The 17,395-nt window shown below is 30.6% G+C and overlaps 1 protein-coding gene across 1 annotated transcript; it reads left to right on the top strand.

Moving 5' to 3' along the window:
* Positions 1-10,448: 10,448 nt before the first annotated feature.
* Positions 10,449-11,142, top strand: LOC114179896 (uncharacterized). Its single transcript, XM_028066386.2, has one exon. It carries the CDS (start codon positions 10,596-10,598, stop codon positions 11,001-11,003), a length of 408 nt encoding a protein of 135 aa, XP_027922187.2. The 5' UTR covers positions 10,449-10,595; the 3' UTR covers positions 11,004-11,142.
* The last annotated feature ends 6,253 nt before the right edge of the window (positions 11,143-17,395 follow it).

Here is a 17,395-nt window from a genome sequence, read left to right as displayed (position 1 = left end):
AATTCAAACACCCAAGCATACTCACATACATCTTAGTTAGGAAGAATAATCTAAACAAGACATGTAACAAATCATCCAAGCAGTCCAGAAAACAGTGACAACACGCACCACGCACTAGCCTCGCTCAGGCGAGGAAGCTTGCCTCGCTCAAGTTGTGGGCTCTCACTTAGGCGAGACTACAACAGTGGCCCCTGGGAGATTTCACAAGCTCTCGCTTAGGCGAGGCCTTCTTGCCTGAGCGAGACAGGGTGTCGCTCAAAACGTGAACTGGCTGCCTGGGCGAGCGCTCGAGGCAGAATCTTGGGCGAGCTTCTGCTATTCTCGCCTAGGCGAGACGAGCTTGCTTGGGCGAGAATACCAGTTCTCCCCCACTGTTCTACGCATGCAACCCAGAAACAATCAAACCAATCATCTTACTTTTGATCTCACACAAGCACAAACATTTTCCAACTCATTTTATGCAACAACAGAAGGAAAAACAAGCACCTACAACGAAAGACAAAGAAAACTAGCTTCCCTTACCTTGCTTAGATGCTAACAAATGCAACAGACCCGCAACTAAGGAGTACCTCAACTCCAAGGCTAGAGCAGTGAGTTGAAACATAGAGCGAAGGCAAACCAAGGTATGAGACTAAACCCTAACCAGATCAACACACTTAAACTATGAAAAGAAGAGGAAAACAGATCCAAAACCTTAAGGTTCAACTTACCCAAGAGTACGGAGCATATTTGAGCTAGTTGGTAAGGAAAAGGACTTATGCCCTAGCAGAGCCCTTTTTGGAGACAAAGGTGTTTAAGGGAGGGGAACTGCTTTCTGAAATTGAGACAAATGGGAAGTGTGAAGGTTTGGCAGGGTATTAGGGTCCTACAGAGGGACTGACCTTGGGCCTACGAAAAGGCCAGGCCCAACCCTTAGGAACAGAAAAAGGGGCTTACATCAAATATAGAGTATAGTTTTTGTTATAAAATTGTAATTTTCTATTATATTAAAAGTACAATATGTCAAATATTTATGGGCAATTTGCCTGCAATTATTTTGTAATTGCATAAATCAATAGCTCATTTTATCCGGTGTTGATTTTTTGTTGAGTTTTTTCTTCTAAAAAATACATAAATGTTGGTATATTAAATCTTTTTTAATATATTTTAAATTTTCAAAATCAATGTCTATCTCTATATTTTAAAGACGCAGTAAAATAGAAAAAAAAAGATATTCCATAGACAATCCAAATTTCTCATTAAATAAGTGTTTCTAAACATTTTGTGCAACCTGCTCCTTTCGGCTGCTTTGATCAAGACCCGGCCCATTTTTTATTTTGTTATTTTATGATCTTTTGTATGATTTGGACTCTTTTTGTAGGTTAATTTTGAATAAAATTTCTAATTTGTTATTGTATAATAATTAGGAGTTTCTTGTTCTTTTAAAACGGTAATTCAATTTTTGTTAAGCTATAAAATTTAATTTTGATCTTTATCTAAAAGAAGTAATACATTTTTGTGTCTGCAACACTTAACATTGTAACAATAATAAAGTCTTTATTTTTCCTTGCAATCATACTCTTGCTTTTTTAATCTGGTTTTTTAATTTTCAGCTAGAATGTAGAGATTAATTTGTTATAGATATATATAGTATATGATTTTTACTTATATTATAATTATGACGTATTTATTTTTTATATCTTTTTGTTGAAAAAAAAAACCCTAATTTTTTTCCAGGTAGACTATTTTGACCGAATATGACTATAATGTTAACATTTTGCTTATAAGATCAATTTCTATATCAGAAAAAGATGGATATTCAAAATTATGATTTAATTTTTAATTTTTATTTAATAAATAATTTTCTTTTGGTGGTTGTCACTCTTCACTATAAAGAATGAGTGATATGAGAATATAAAATATCTGTATGATTTGTTGGAACTTGTTGGGATGTTACAAGATTATATTTTATTTGCTAAAGCTTAATAGAAATGCTTCATCTTATACTGACGCATGTATAAGATCGTAATTGATCAATAAGTTAAGATTTTAAGATAATTATACATCAAACACTTGTTATTTCATAATATGATTATGTTTTATAATTTAAAACATGTCAAAAAATAAAAACTTTACTATATATATCAAAGGACAATTACACAGTAATTAATTATTTTTAGTCACTAAAATTAGTCATTATTTTAGATTTTTTTTAGTGTATTTAAAAATGACATTTTTATGAAAATTATTTTAAAATATTATATAATCAGACTTATTATTATTGAATATTTTTTTTTTAAATTTAAAATTTATTTTGAATTGATTATTTGAATTTTTTTTAAATGATGCTTTTAAAATAAAATTTATTTTTCTAGAATATTTAAGTAAAATTCGACGCAGAATATTTAGTATGAAAATTGTACGAGATTAGAGCATATCATTTCCTTTTCTTTTGTTTTGACTATTTAAAAATTAAAGAAAGAAAATTAGAAATATTGTGCTTGTGCAAGTATTTGAAATAAGAAATGGTTGAGTCACTCAAGGAGTATTAGTCAAGAGCATCTTGAGTATGTATCAATTAATATGAAATGAAATTTTTGGGCAAGTTTAGGTACATGGGTAATGTGTTGTACACAAATAGGATATCCCCACATTACACGTCCTAGGGATTGATGGAACTATCTAGCTAAGGTACTCCTAGAGTATACAGTTTGGGAAGCTACTGAGATCACATACTTGTGGAACCCACCTTATGCACGACCTGGTCGAGTACATGTTGACCTTGTAGGATGACATGTACTCGGATAGACTGCTTTGCCAAGTCAATATAATCATCCCAGATGAGGTAAAATTAGGTTAAGTGACTCATTATGATTAGTAGGTAATTAAGCCAACTAAACCAAAGTCCAACAAGTAAGGCTCATGACCCTAGTATAAAATGCATGTTTTACAAAGTACATTCTTAATTATCGGCAAAAACTCATTTAACCACATGAAATTTTCTAACTTTAATCAAAATATATTCTCAATTAAAATTAAAAATCCTTAGACTCATTTGATCAACATGCATGTAGATTAACATAATGCTAACTTGCTACAATTTAAGAATCATTACTTTTACTTAATTAAGAGATAAAAGACAAAAATATAAATCACAACAATAATAAAAAGAATAAACCAATTATTTCATTCTAAACCTCAAAATGCATAACGAAATTACAATGGAACCAGCCCTTGAAACTTAGTCTTCCATGGAATCAAACTAACATCAAAATAAAAGATGAGAGGATGGAGAGAGAGGATGAAATTAGGCCCCCTAAAGGGTTCTTAAACTTTTATGTTCAGAACTTTCTTTTTTGCTTCCTTTTGGTCTCTTTATATAGGACTTCATTGGACTTGAATTTGGCTTTTTTGTTAAATATCTTTTAAAATAATCACAAATATCATTTATCTTTATAGTGGTTATGAATATCTAAAAATATTTGGAAAGGTATAGCAGTTTCAAAACTATTTGACAAATATAATTGGTTGATAATTTCTTATGTAATTAAATAAGTTATTTACTTACAAATATATGATAAATTATCACCAACAAATTTTGCATTAATTTTCCAAATCACTATTTGCAATCTTGTAGTCCAAATTTACAGATAAATCCAAATGTAACAATATTTGCATATTAGCCCCTCTCGATGGTGGTGTGTCGCGATGGTTGGAGGCGTGGTTCATGCCTTCTCCAACCAAATGTGTGCAGGTTGTGTGGTGGATTGTGTGAAGTGGCGTGATTTCGGCATATGTGGTGTTGTTTCATGTTTTGTTGTAGATTAGTTGCTCGCGATGAACTGTAGATTCTATCTGGCATTGCTCGCGATGAACTGCAGATTTTGGCATTGCTCTGGCGACATTGGCGTGGCTGCTAGTGGCTAGACGTCAATGGTGTAGTTTTAGAATCCGCCTAGGGTTTTTGGCTGTGGGGAAGGATGGAAGGTTGAAGATGATGACATGGTAGCACTTGATTGGTCTAATTTGTGAGTTAGGATGTTATCACGTGTTAACATGTGGTTGGACATATTTGAAAGGGGTGAATTGCCACATGGCATGATCTGGTTAAGCTGATTTAGTGAGTGGTAAGAGGGGTGAAAATAAATGTATTAGAGGGTGCATAATAGGTTTTTGGGTGGCCCATTTGAAAAATAGGAGTATATGAGTAATACAAAGGGTGCATAAGTAATTTTTTTGAAACTTGCTGATTTTAGCTTAGCTTTATTTGAAGGTGTTTTGTAACTTTAATCAAATTATTTTCACACCTTAAATGAGCTTAGTCTTAACTTCATATGCATGAACAAACATTAGAATATCCAAACATAATTTATGCAACTAAAAAAACACTTTTTTAAGATATTTTTATCTCACAAGCTCAAATAGCTTGATTATCAGATATCCCAATTAAATTAACCTTTTAAGAATAAAATTTAATTAAAAAATCAAAATTAAACATTAAAAGAAGGCATAAATATATACTCATCACTTACACCTAGTGCTTATAAACTTCCACTTGAAAAAATGCAAATACTTAATAGCTACATCTGCTATAATTGGGTTTTAGTAAATAACACATACAATATTAGTATTCCTTTTAGGTTCTAATCAATGGTTGCATGTTATGACCTTTTTACATGTATCTTGTTTCATGAGTGTCATTCAAAGACTTGTCTCATAATGGTGTCCCCACCATAACACTTATTAGATAAACCACCAAAGGGATAATTTATGACTCACACTCCTACAATAATTGTTATTAGGTATATTAAAATATATTTTAAAAAGTAAGCATAATAATGCAAATACCTCCACCTTATTATTGTCACAATTTATAGTACACCTCGCTATAGGAATGAGATATAAAATTTAATCAAATAAGTTGGTGTACTTTAGTTCACCATTTCGTTATTACCCATTGAACTCCATTCCATGGGATTTCCATTCATGTGGAGATGGGTGTTCATTGTTGCAACTAATTTATAAGCTTTAGTCTCATTCCCCTCAATGACTTGAGTATTTGTTGATGCATCAACCCTTTGGTAAGTAGATCCACAATATTTTTTCTGACTAAAAGTCAAGAAAAATAATACCATGAGTAATTACGTTTCTAATAAATTTATGTCTCACTCACGCATGCCTTCTTCTTCATTGAAATTTTTGTTAGAGTCTTTAAATATAGCAACTTGAGTGTCACAATGCATTATAATAGGATATGCTTATTTACTAATGGTAAATCATATAGCAAATTTAAAGAAAAAAATTTGCCTCAGCAATAGCAATATCTAGAGAAATAATCTTAGCTTCCATGGTAGATCATGAAACAACCATTTGCTTAGCATATTTCCATGATACTACATATCCACCCAAAGTAAAAAATACCCAATAGTTGATTTAGTGTCACCAAAATCAAAATCCAATTTGCATTAATATATCCTTCAATAATCTCAAGAAATTTAATATATTGAATGCCATAACTAGATCACAATCACAAATAATATTATCACTAAATGAAAAAATATTACTAGAGGTATCATAAATAATTTTAGTCAATTTATCCTTTAAAGGAAACATTTATAGATTTCATAATAGTATTGTAAGAAATTTCACTAACTTCAAGATAAAAAATCGGGAATTTTTTTTCTTATTAAGAGATATATTATCTTTTGAAAGACACCCACACACTTTAAAATATTTCAAACATGGTTCTCTTTTCTTCCATAACTCATATTATCTCTGACTTTTTCAATATAAGGAACAATGAAAACAAATTTAATAGACCTTTCTCTCTAAGAATGTTATAAAATTAATAAAAAAGGTAAATAACAACAACAACAATAATAATAATAACAACAACCACAATAATAATAATAATAATAATAATAATAATAATAATAAGACAGATATATGGATAAAAGAATATTGATCATACCCAACAATTTTTATAACAAAAAATAAGTAACAATACAAGATAAAAGTAAATGGAGGGAAAGAAGTAGAAATAGCCAGCCTGAGTTGAGGCACGCAAAGTGTTATCCTTAGATAGAGAATGTCCCCACTACAACAAGAAGAACAAAATATTATGCGCTTCTCTCCCAAGATACAGTAACTCATCAGATTGATCTATTGTATCGAAAGATCTCTAAACATTATGAACATCAATGTTTTAAAAGATGATATAGAGAAAAAAACTTAAAAACACTTTTTATGAACTGGTGTGTTTGTTGTGTATAGTGGTGTTTATAGGTATAAAGGAGTAAATAGGAGTAAATTATAATAAATATGATAGTAATTCGATATAAAATTAAAAATCATTCATCCCTAAATAGTATTTACCCATAAAATTAATAGTTTATAAAAACATTAGTAACAGTAAGTGTAAAACCCAGAAAATGGTATTTTAAGAGTGGTAGTGATTTAAAAATAGTGAGACTCGATTATTTTAATATTAATAGGTTTTAGTATAAATAGAATTGTTATAATGAGTTTCATTATTTTTAAACACACAATCTCTCTAGAAACCATTTTTCTAAAGTTCTCTGACTTCTCCTTAGGAGTTCTGTCGCTTTGTTTGTTTGATTGAAGAACTGAGACCGCAAGATTGATCCTCTTGGCGAACTCTTCAAGTTGGATCGATCAGTTTCTCCATTCACGTAAGTTGGGTTTTCACCCTCTTTTTGGTTTATTTCTCTTTTTGTTGCATGTGATCTCTCTTCTGCTTGCATGTGACGTTTTAATCATTAGTATGAGTCTCTACTGATCAATGATCATAAGGTATGTCTTGACCATTCTTGTGATGTTTCTATGTATAGATAGAACATCTGTGGAGTTAGAGATGTTTAACGTTTATAAAACAGTTTAAGTAGGATAACATGTAAGGGAAGCTAATTTCACTATTTTAATTTATATAAACATGATAGAATAATAAATCTTGTAGTTGTGCTGTGATTGATTTTGGTATCTGAGTTGTTAAATAGTATGTGATGTGGGAAAGCTAAGGAATCTAAGTTCTAAATGATGTTATTTGGAAATGTTGTTGTTTAAGATTGTAATTAAGGTCAATTGGTAAGAATGTTTGGGGTAAACTTGATTATGATTTGTGCTTGGTATCTGTGAAGGTCCAAGAAAAATTTAGAAATGCCCTTAGAACTGTAGAATTATGCAGAAATCTGATTTTGTAGAGTTATGCAAACCTGCAGGGCAAGCATTTACTCATTGGATGAGTTTCAAGTTAGGGGTTCACTAACTTTTAACTCGTTGGGTAAGGAAATATTCGCTGGGCGAATATTTGGGAAAACCTTCCCTAGAGCTCCAATGATAAACTCGTTGGGCGAGTAGTGTATCGGTGGGCAAAAATGTACTTTTAGCCCAGCAAGATATTGGTTTCTTTAAATTTGGAAGTTTTGAAATTTTCTATGAGTGATTGGTAGATGATATGGATTGATGTGTGAACACGTGTAGTGGTGATGTTTAAAAAGTTTCAAGGGAAATTCTTGGTGATGGTGTTTTTAGTGTATATGAGATCTCTAGATAGGAAAGTATTATGAATTCTGATAATCGTTCACACTCATATAGAGTATAATGAATTATGTGGTGAGAGTGGTAGAAGATCCTAGTCTTCAGGCGTATTGGGCCTAAGGCATAATGAGATTAACCTTGTGAGTGGCTGGGTGATAACCCATTTTCTCTAAAACTCTGTAGAGTTTAGAAACCATCACAGGTGCGGACTTCCTTAGAATTTTATATCAAGCTCATGATCCGGATAATTGAGTTTAGTGTCAACTGCTTGTCTAATATATATGTATGAATATCTCTTTTGCACATTAGCTTACCCTTATTCTATGTTTTTATCTTGTGTTGTTTGTTGTTCTTTTACGATGATCACCTATTCGATGGGAGCAGATGTGGTTGCAGTTTCTGAGGGCACCTCTAAAAGATGAGGAGTCATCTTTTAGGTTGATAGAAGGTTTCAGTGAGAACTTTAGCATGAGTCAATTTATGTATAGAGATTATTAGTTTAATTTAAGTGTATAAATGATATATTTTTATAGTCCTATCATCTATAAGACTGTATTATCATATTTTGTATACTAGAGTATCTGTTTTGAACACTATGATGAAACACCCTATTTTAAGTTGCTAAAATTGGAATGTTACACTAAGATAATTTTTTTTTTAAATTATGTTAAATATTTCCAACAGAAATTACCACACAAGGATGTTAAACGAAAAAGTATTGTATTTGATCGCCTAAAGCAATATGCTAAAATTGGAATGTTACACTAAGATAATTTTTTTTTTAAATTATGTTAAATATTTCCAACAGAAATTACCACACAAGGATGTTAAACGAAAAAGTATTGTATTTGATCGCCTAAAGCAATAGGGCATTGGCAAGAAAATTTTCTCCATTAGCTTTGTTAATGCTTATGCTAACAATACCTTACAAGATATTTTAAAAAGTTACCTCTGTGTTCAAAGAGATTTATAATGTGATGGAAGTTTTTTTCAAGTAAGATGTCATGCTTATACTCTTAATTTGATAATTTAAGATAGTTTAAATTGGTTTACAAAACACTTCATAATAATTATTTATAGTAACTATTAAGTATGTTAAATCATCAAATGAATAACTTTCAAATTCAAAAGAATATGTTAGTCGTGTTGTCATAAATATAAGCATCGATTTAAGATTATATATTACCATAAAATAAAATTGGACTTATTTGATACTTAAAAGTACAATCAAATATAAGAACTTTTGAAATTCTCAAAATAATTTATGAAAATTATCAAAATTATTCATCTAAGGAAGGAATGGAATAATGAAAACGAAATATGTCCATTCTTAAAATCATTTTAAGATCACAAACATGAACATATTTTTCCACTTCAAACTTATTTTATATAAATTTGGAAACTTTAATTTATCACTAAAAAGAATTTGTTGAGTGAAGAGAAGGGTCGTATATATTGAATTATAAAACAAATGTTAATTTTATAATGTATTTTTATAAAAAAAATAAATCTTCTAACTTAGAAAAAAAATTAAAAAAATGTTAGAAAATTGTAAAATGTTGTTCGGAGAACCTGCAAAGTGTTCTCTTTAATATTTATTTGATATGAAAACAAGTTGTTGATAATTTAATTAGAGTGTAAAGAAGATGTATTATTTATTGTGTGTAATAGTGTTGAAATATGTGATTTATAGATACGTAGGATAATTTAGCATTTGAAAAAACATATGATGAAATGATTAACATCATTAACTTTTTGGCTGCACATGCGAGAATGATGCAGTGATCATAAAAGAGTGGCCTTGTCAAAGCTTGACCCTTCCATTAACAAAATAAAGCGTAAATAAATAAATTAATTAATTAAGACTACCAAAACTGAATCTATGGAACACTGAAAAGCCACTGTAAGAATAGTTTTGTATGAAAAAGGTTGAAGTGATAGTTAAGGTGAAGAGTGGGACCCACTAATACTTTTGCATTAACGAGGCACTCCACTTAAACTACTATTTCTCTCTACTCTACACTCACTCACCCACGTGCCACTTGCTACTGTGCTATAATTCATTTTTTATTTCTATAATTTAAAAATTCATTTTTATTAAACCTAAGATTATATTATATTAGTTTAAAAGTACTCCACTGATAAAAATTACAAAGACCAAAAATTACTTATTTTGAATCTTTGGGTGTGAAAGTGAACAAAATAACAAAGCTTGGAGAAAAATTGCAGAGCTGTGAAGAGATAATCCAAGCTTTACGCACACAATATTTTCAAAGCATTATTAAAATTATTTAAAATTGGCAATTTAATAACTTTGTACTGTAAAATCATTTAAAAATTGTAGATTAAAAAAAAGTAAAAAAGAAAAGAAAAAAGAAAAGCAGAAGATATTGTATATATATTTAGCTGCAGAGAGGTACAAAGAAAACTGGAAAAAACAAAACAAAAGTATTGATGCATGACATATACTACTGCTTTTGCTCTGCCATCAGTCCATCACCTTGCCTCATTATTATTTGTCATCAAATCAGATGTAATCATTTTTCTTATGCAAAAATCAAATACTACATTTCCATCCATACATAACTGAATCTAATCAAATTATACTCATCACGTGGCTGATGTATATTGCAGTCATATTCCTATTATTCTTCCCTTTACTACTTTTCTTTATTTTATTTCACAATTATTCATATTCATAATTTCTTTTTTATACCTCTTTCTATCACACATTAATCATATATCTCTTTTCCACACTTTTATAAAAATTTTCAAACGCAAATCAAGTTTCTCCAGTGTTATTATATAAGGTCATGTGATGGTACTGTACATATATATATATATATATATATATATATATATATATATATATATATATTATAAAGGTTGTTCCAACAGTGAAAGAATGGTCCTATAAGAGAATGATATATGATTCACATTAATGCAGAATCCACACCGGTCTCATTTTCATCCAAGTTGAAATCACTCACTTACTTCACTCTATCATTCACCATCATCAACAACAAGAACATTGAACATTCAGATATATACAAGTTTATATGACACAGAAAATGTGGCCTTTAAGCTCTGAAAAGAACAGCAGCATGAAGATGCAGAATGAATCTGGCACCTCCACCAGCGCCGCCGCCACCACCACCACCACCACCACTGTGGCAGCGAAATCCATGGTTTCGGCATGCCACTGTTGTTGTTTGGTGACGAAACTGATGAGGAAACTGAAGAGGCGAGGGCGCACACTGCGACCGAGAAGTGCGAGTCGACAAGGTTCGTTCCAATGCCGCTACGATCCGTTGAGCTATTCCTTGAACTTTGATTCCACTGGATGTGGCAGCTTAATGGATGAAGATTACTACAAGTTCTACGCTTTCTCTTCCAGGTTCGTGGGAACTCCAAGAACAACTTCTTCATGCCCCGTTCTTCATCTACAATCTGGGAACTCCCATTAACCGCCACAATCAATCTCTTCACTTTTCTTTTTTTTCTTTCTCAAACCCTCTTTCCAATGATAACGATGGGTATTGTAGGGATCTAAATTCTAATGTCTATGAGCTTTGTTCGTAAATGATATCAGTTATCTTATCGTTAGTTTCGTTAATCTTCGAACATATTCATCGGTAATATCTTGAGATGTTGATTTTCATGGTTTTGATTTTGCTGTGTCGTCAACATGGCATGTTACTACTACAAATTCATTTAAATTTCATACTAATTAATAAATAAATTAACGAATCTTTCTATTTAAATCTTTTCTTCTGTCTGGAACTTGAACAATGAATATACATGGTCAAAGAGAACGAAGGAAGGAAGAAACTATAAAGATTAACTGAAAAACAAAGCCTTGGAGCTTGCGCCATACGATTATTTTAAATAGGATTAAAAAATATTCATACCATATGGATTTATTCTCTGGAATAAAGTCAAACGATGTAATACGTTACCTATTATTCGATGATAAAATATTCTGTGCATATATTCATCACAACACAACCTATCTTTATGCCAAAAAGTATAATTAATTATTTTTAAATTACTTTTAAATTCGATTTTCATGTAAAACTATTAGACTTCATTATTTATTATTTATAGAAAAATATTCGGTGATTATTAAATTTTGACAATTTTTTTTCAATTTTAGATATGAATTTTAAATGATTTTTTATTTTTTAATTTTATTTGTACTCAATCTTTCAAAATAACTTAAATATGACACGTTATATTATAAAAAGAATTATCAAAATTTAATAGGCAAATTATCATTATTCTTATTTATACATATTAGGTGGTAATTTAGTAGACAATTTTGTAGACAAATTTTCTTTTTTTTTTTAAACACATTTAAGTTTTTCTTATACGAAAAATGTAAAAATGGAATAGATAAACTTACGTTGTATAAATGAAAGATGGACAAAAATGATATATTTCTTAATAATGAATAACACATATATTTGTACAATCAAAAGAAAAAAGTAAAAAATTGTGGACAAGAACAGGAGTTGAAAAATGAAGTGGAGTGATTGAACGTAGGAAGACATAGCAGTATTAAATGCAGAATGAAGCATGGGGATGTTGCAGTTACTAGCATTGGTGAAGTTGAGAAGGCATTGTTATGAAGTATTTTAGAGAGAGAAGTGTTTCTTGAACTATGGGTAGCCATGTGCAGTTGAGCTACTTTCTCCAACCACACATAGGTTATCAGAGAAGTTACCAGACAAAACTCCGCAAAAAAATGGTCAACAAAATTACATCCAACACACATGCCTCTTCTAGGTTTTACCTATCACACTCTCTTTTCTTTTTCTCTTTCTAGTTAATTAAATATTTCAATTTATGCATTTAAAAGGATATTTTATTACAACAAAGGAAAAATGGGTTAAGAAGAGAATGACAGAGGATAAAAATAAATTATATAATGGAAAGAGAAAAGGGAAAAATAGATTGTAAAACTTATTTTCTTTTCTATATATCGTGGATCGATATTGTTTTTGGGGTCAACAAATTCAGCACCAGCATAGTCATTAATTATATAAGTTTGTATGTCTGTTTAGTTTTTGATTTCTTAATATGATTCCATGCACAAAGATACAGGTGACAGCAAAATCCATAACCACAACACAATTACTTTAAAACTATTCTCAAGGTACCTACCTATTCAAGTCTACTCAGTCCAAACTATGGTTATTTTTTTTCCTCCTAGTTTCTTAAGTTAGGAAAGAGTTTTAGACTTTATAAATAAGAGGTAATTCAAATGACTTTTAGCTAATAAGACTCGATTTATGAATTCTAAAATTTTAAATTTTAACTTCTTGAATTAAAAAATATTTAATGAAACTAATTAGAAAACAAGTTGATAAATTGTAAAATAATAGAAAAATATACAATTACATATTTTTTATCATATAAATAAAATTTGTACTTTTTAAATCAAGATTTTTTTTATTTGAATAAGTCGTTTTATTTAAATTAATTGTTTCGATGACTTAATTAAATTAAAATTTTTATTTGGGTTTAAAAGTTGAAATTTATTTTATTTATAAATTCATACTAATGTCACATTGAGTTTCTTTTTTATAATTTCCATTATGTAATGTTAATTTTTTTTTATTTGAATTTCACAACAACAAAAAACTTAACACAACTATTCAATATTCTTAAATACATTTTTATATTAAGCAAAATTAGTAAATAAGATAATCTTATGATCTAGGTAATAATTCAAAATAATAATAATAATAATATAGAAACTAAAACTAATAAAAAAATATTAATGAATGAAAATTGACCAAGTTACGATCTAAAATCTAGTTAAAGTAGTTTATAGTTTATAAAATATTAATATACTTGAAATATTTATAAATATGTTTTTTGTGTTAGTTAAACTAACTTATAAATTAGTAATATAAATTAGGTTTCTTAATCCCATGCTACTTTATTGACTTCTCCTTAATCTAATGTCTTTAAATAATTCCCACAGACTAGTGAGATTATTAGAAGTTGCACTAGACCACTTGTAGTTTTTATTTTTTATTTTTATAGTTTTTATTTAAAGATTAAAGATGGTTTGGCACAATGTGTATAGCTAGTGATGTCTGCAGCTACGATAATAAATCTCTGACAATGAGCTCTTCTCCACATTAATTCACATGCTACCTTTACATTCACTAAATTAACTTTCTTTATAAAAAGTTAAATCTATTATTTTCTTAATCAAGAAAACTCAGTGGATGTGTGTTATATTATGCAATACTGTGATTCTCTTAATTAGTTTATATTTGTTTATATCATCGCAGTGGAAATTTGGGAATTGGAAGAAACATCATATCATTGAATATAAGTGCAATTTAAGACATTTTATCCACATTTTTAATTGTGACAATTAATCTCTTAATATATAAGCAAACTCTTGTATTCTTTTAAGTAAAGAAGTTAATTAATTTTTAACAACGATGAACCCTTTTATACATGGATGTATTTTAACTAAAATGTAATAAAAAAAACATGTGATGTATGAATTGGGTATATATTATATTCAGTTATATCATTTTCAAATATTTTATTTCAATAATATAAATCTGATTATTTTTTTCTTATATTTAAATTAATTAATACTATTCCAGTGCGTTATATATGTATCCTTCTGCTGAATGGTATCCAATAACTCAAGAGGAAATATATATATATATATATATATATATATATATATATATATATATATATATATATATATATAACAAAAAACTTTCATTTAATTATTCAAACAATTTAAGAGTAAAATTCAAAAAGCCATAAATCAAAATGTACATTACTTTATAATAACCTTTCTCTAAAACAAGGTCATTTACAAAATAAGTTTTTTTTCCGAAACAAATTCAAAGCTCCTCACTGTTATGCATCTAAGTCAACATTTGCAACTTCCATAAATCGACATACATCATAGTAGTCAAAATGTTCAATAAAAAACAAAGTGAAAGTGAAAGAATCAATTTGTGGAACTTACTTGCATCTTGTGAGACAACATAGTTATGTTCTCATTATTTCAAAAACTTTATATGTCGCTTAACAATGTTAGGAATGAAACATAATGACAAAGTGAAACATGTGACTATCGACGAAGACACTCTATCTGGATAGATCCAGTGTTTCGACAAGTTGGTCGTCATGCATACAAGGAGTTGACTCATGGGTTAACTGATGTTGAATTCAACTTTGCTCATGTGCATGTGTTAATCAATTGTGTTGAAGTTCAATCGTACTTTGAGTATGTTCTAATCTCATTCTCTACAACCTATCAAGAAATTTTTATACTCACTAATTGTATTCATATCTAACAGCTCATTCTTTGTGGCTAAGGAAGTACTTGAAGGAACTGCCTCTGCTCGAATACACTCAAAGTTCCCTCATCAGTTCTAACATCAAGTATGAATGGTCCAATTAATTAAACAAATTGTTGCTATCAAAGTTGGTGTAACTCTTCATTGTGACAATTTCATAGGTTTATAACGTACCATTAAGTCCCAAAAATCAAGAGTTAAGTGATTTGAAAAATTAGCTCATGAGATGCGTCAAAGAATGACATACGTACTTTGTCAATGGGTACAAATTTCATATTATGCGTGGTCCAAAGGAAAGAAGACAATTAATTATGGTGTGTACATCAAGGGCCTTACAAAGGGCAGTTATGATGATTTTTATGGGATAATTCACAAAATATATGAGTTAGTGTACAACATTTGTACTTCTTCAAAGAGAGTAGTTGTGATTTATTGTGAATGGTTTAATCCTTCTATAAGTGGTAAAAGAGTGGATCTTAGGTATAACATTGTCAAACTTGAAATGAGTTGAAGATATCGATCATTTGATCTATTCATTCTAGCAAAATAATGTTAGACAAGTTTATATGTCCCATATCTAGCATTTCGGAGCATCGACAAATGTGGTTGGTGTGTTGCAATATAAACTAAGCCTAGGGGTCGCATTGAGTAAAATGAGGTGGAAGATGATATCCCCTACCAAGTTGATGAAATGTCACATGTGTAAGACCTAGGAAAATAATTAAAATTTCAATAAAGGTAGTCTGGGTGTGGGAGATATTGTTTAAATTAATAAATAATAGTATATACGAAAGTGAAGAGTATTATAGTTGGTTAGAGCCTTGTTATGTGTTAGAGGTCATGTGCTTGATTTCTACCATATGCATTTGATGTGTTATAGTTTTTTTTTTCTGTATTTATTTTAGGACATGTTATGTGGGTGTAATTATTTTTGTAATCTTTGTTTTGCATGTGTATGGAAAGATAAATGTGATATTTTGTATGGTTTGGAGTGTTGGTTTGGAAATTAAAAGTAGTGAGTTCGAACCTTGGCTAGAGCAAAAGTATGTTAGTTTTCTTTTTAGAATTTTTGTGATATGTAGGAAGATGAAGAGTTGAAGGTAGATTACATTGATCGATCCTTGCTGCCACGAGTGTTTACTCGCCCATCCGACTATAGGCCACCACCTATAGTCCACACGTGGGAATAATCTTGTCACTACAACAATCCGTAACACCAAGTGGAGTTCTCAATACGAACCGTAGTCTGTAATTATCCCAAGACTACCAAACTCGTCAAATATTACCGATGAGGGAAATCTTCTGGAACCCATTTGTACGAGCCATGATCTTGCACATTCTACTGGACTTCCAAAACCACCAAGCTACAATCTTGAGTAGCCACATGTTACCCAAATACAAGTTACACTCGTAACTGGGCCCCCAACAAAGCATCACATCAAGACCTCCCTCCGAAGCTATGTAGAATCCTCCACGCGATTCAACTTTGCACCCACAACCGCTTGGTGCATCACACCCGTCTCCTAGCGTTGCTTGGTTCCAGACCGCCTGGCAGAACCCACACGCCGCCAAGCGACAAGCGCCTTCCAGTACCTCTATCAGTCCAATTTCGCCTTGCGGGATCACCCCTGCCGCCAGGTGCTACGCGATTCCAATGGCCCTTGCCATTGTTTGGATCTCTATCGCTTGACAGCTCGTCTCGCGTCGCTAGGCGCCATACCAGTATCACAAATGCTACTAGTTTTGGCATTTTAGATAGATCCTAAAAGACCTCAAACATTCAATATGTAATTTATAACACAATGTCAACTATCCAGTCATACTCATATGCCTGAATCACACTTCAACACATTCATGGTTTCACAATTTATGTCATGCGATCATTTAATTATCAAGGTAATTCCTTAATGCATGGTTGATAGAGGCCGTACCCCACCAAATTAAAACATATTAAATGCAGTACATGAAAGTGAACCAAGTCGTCTCCCAACGACCAATATTTTCATTCAAAGCGAATTTTCCAGATGAACACAACAATAAAACATAGGGGGGTTTTGGCAGATTCACACAAGTTTGCTAAATTCTAATCAAAACTGAATTAAATACACAATTCAAAACGTACTGGTCCCTTGATTCCACTGAAAATCAACCAATCACAGGTTACTAAATCAAGTCTCTTATCCAATTTACTCTCATGAAATCTGAATTAATCAACTATGCGAAAATTAACACAGTTTCATTATGCCATTAAGCATAGCACACATCCTTCTTTCAATTTCACACACACACACAGATTAAGCAACTGTGGCCAAAACCCGAACTCACTAAGCATGACAAGGATTCTGAAATTGTGCAAAATATGAACCCACGATTAAGCATCACAAATTCCATTTCAAAAGCTACGAAATTGAATAGGATGAAGAGAAATTGGGAATTGGAGTGCATTGCAAAACATCAACCTCATGGTTTCAATTCAGTTTCTTCAAGGAACCAATACGAAAAACTTAGCT

This window comes from Vigna unguiculata, chromosome 3 (genome assembly GCF_037176805.1).
Source record: "Vigna unguiculata cultivar grain cowpea cultivar isolate G323 ecotype 2 chromosome 3, ASM3717680v1, whole genome shotgun sequence".
In the NCBI taxonomy this organism is placed as follows: Eukaryota; Viridiplantae; Streptophyta; class Magnoliopsida; order Fabales; family Fabaceae; genus Vigna; species Vigna unguiculata.
The sequence above is the reverse complement of the archived record's forward strand: the minus strand, read 5'-3'. Positions and strand labels throughout refer to the sequence as shown.

Coding starts and splice junctions, on each gene's coding strand:
- LOC114179896 (XM_028066386.2), top strand. CDS start 10,596: ATGACACAGAAAATGTGGCCTTTAAGCTCTGAAAAGAACAGCAGCATG.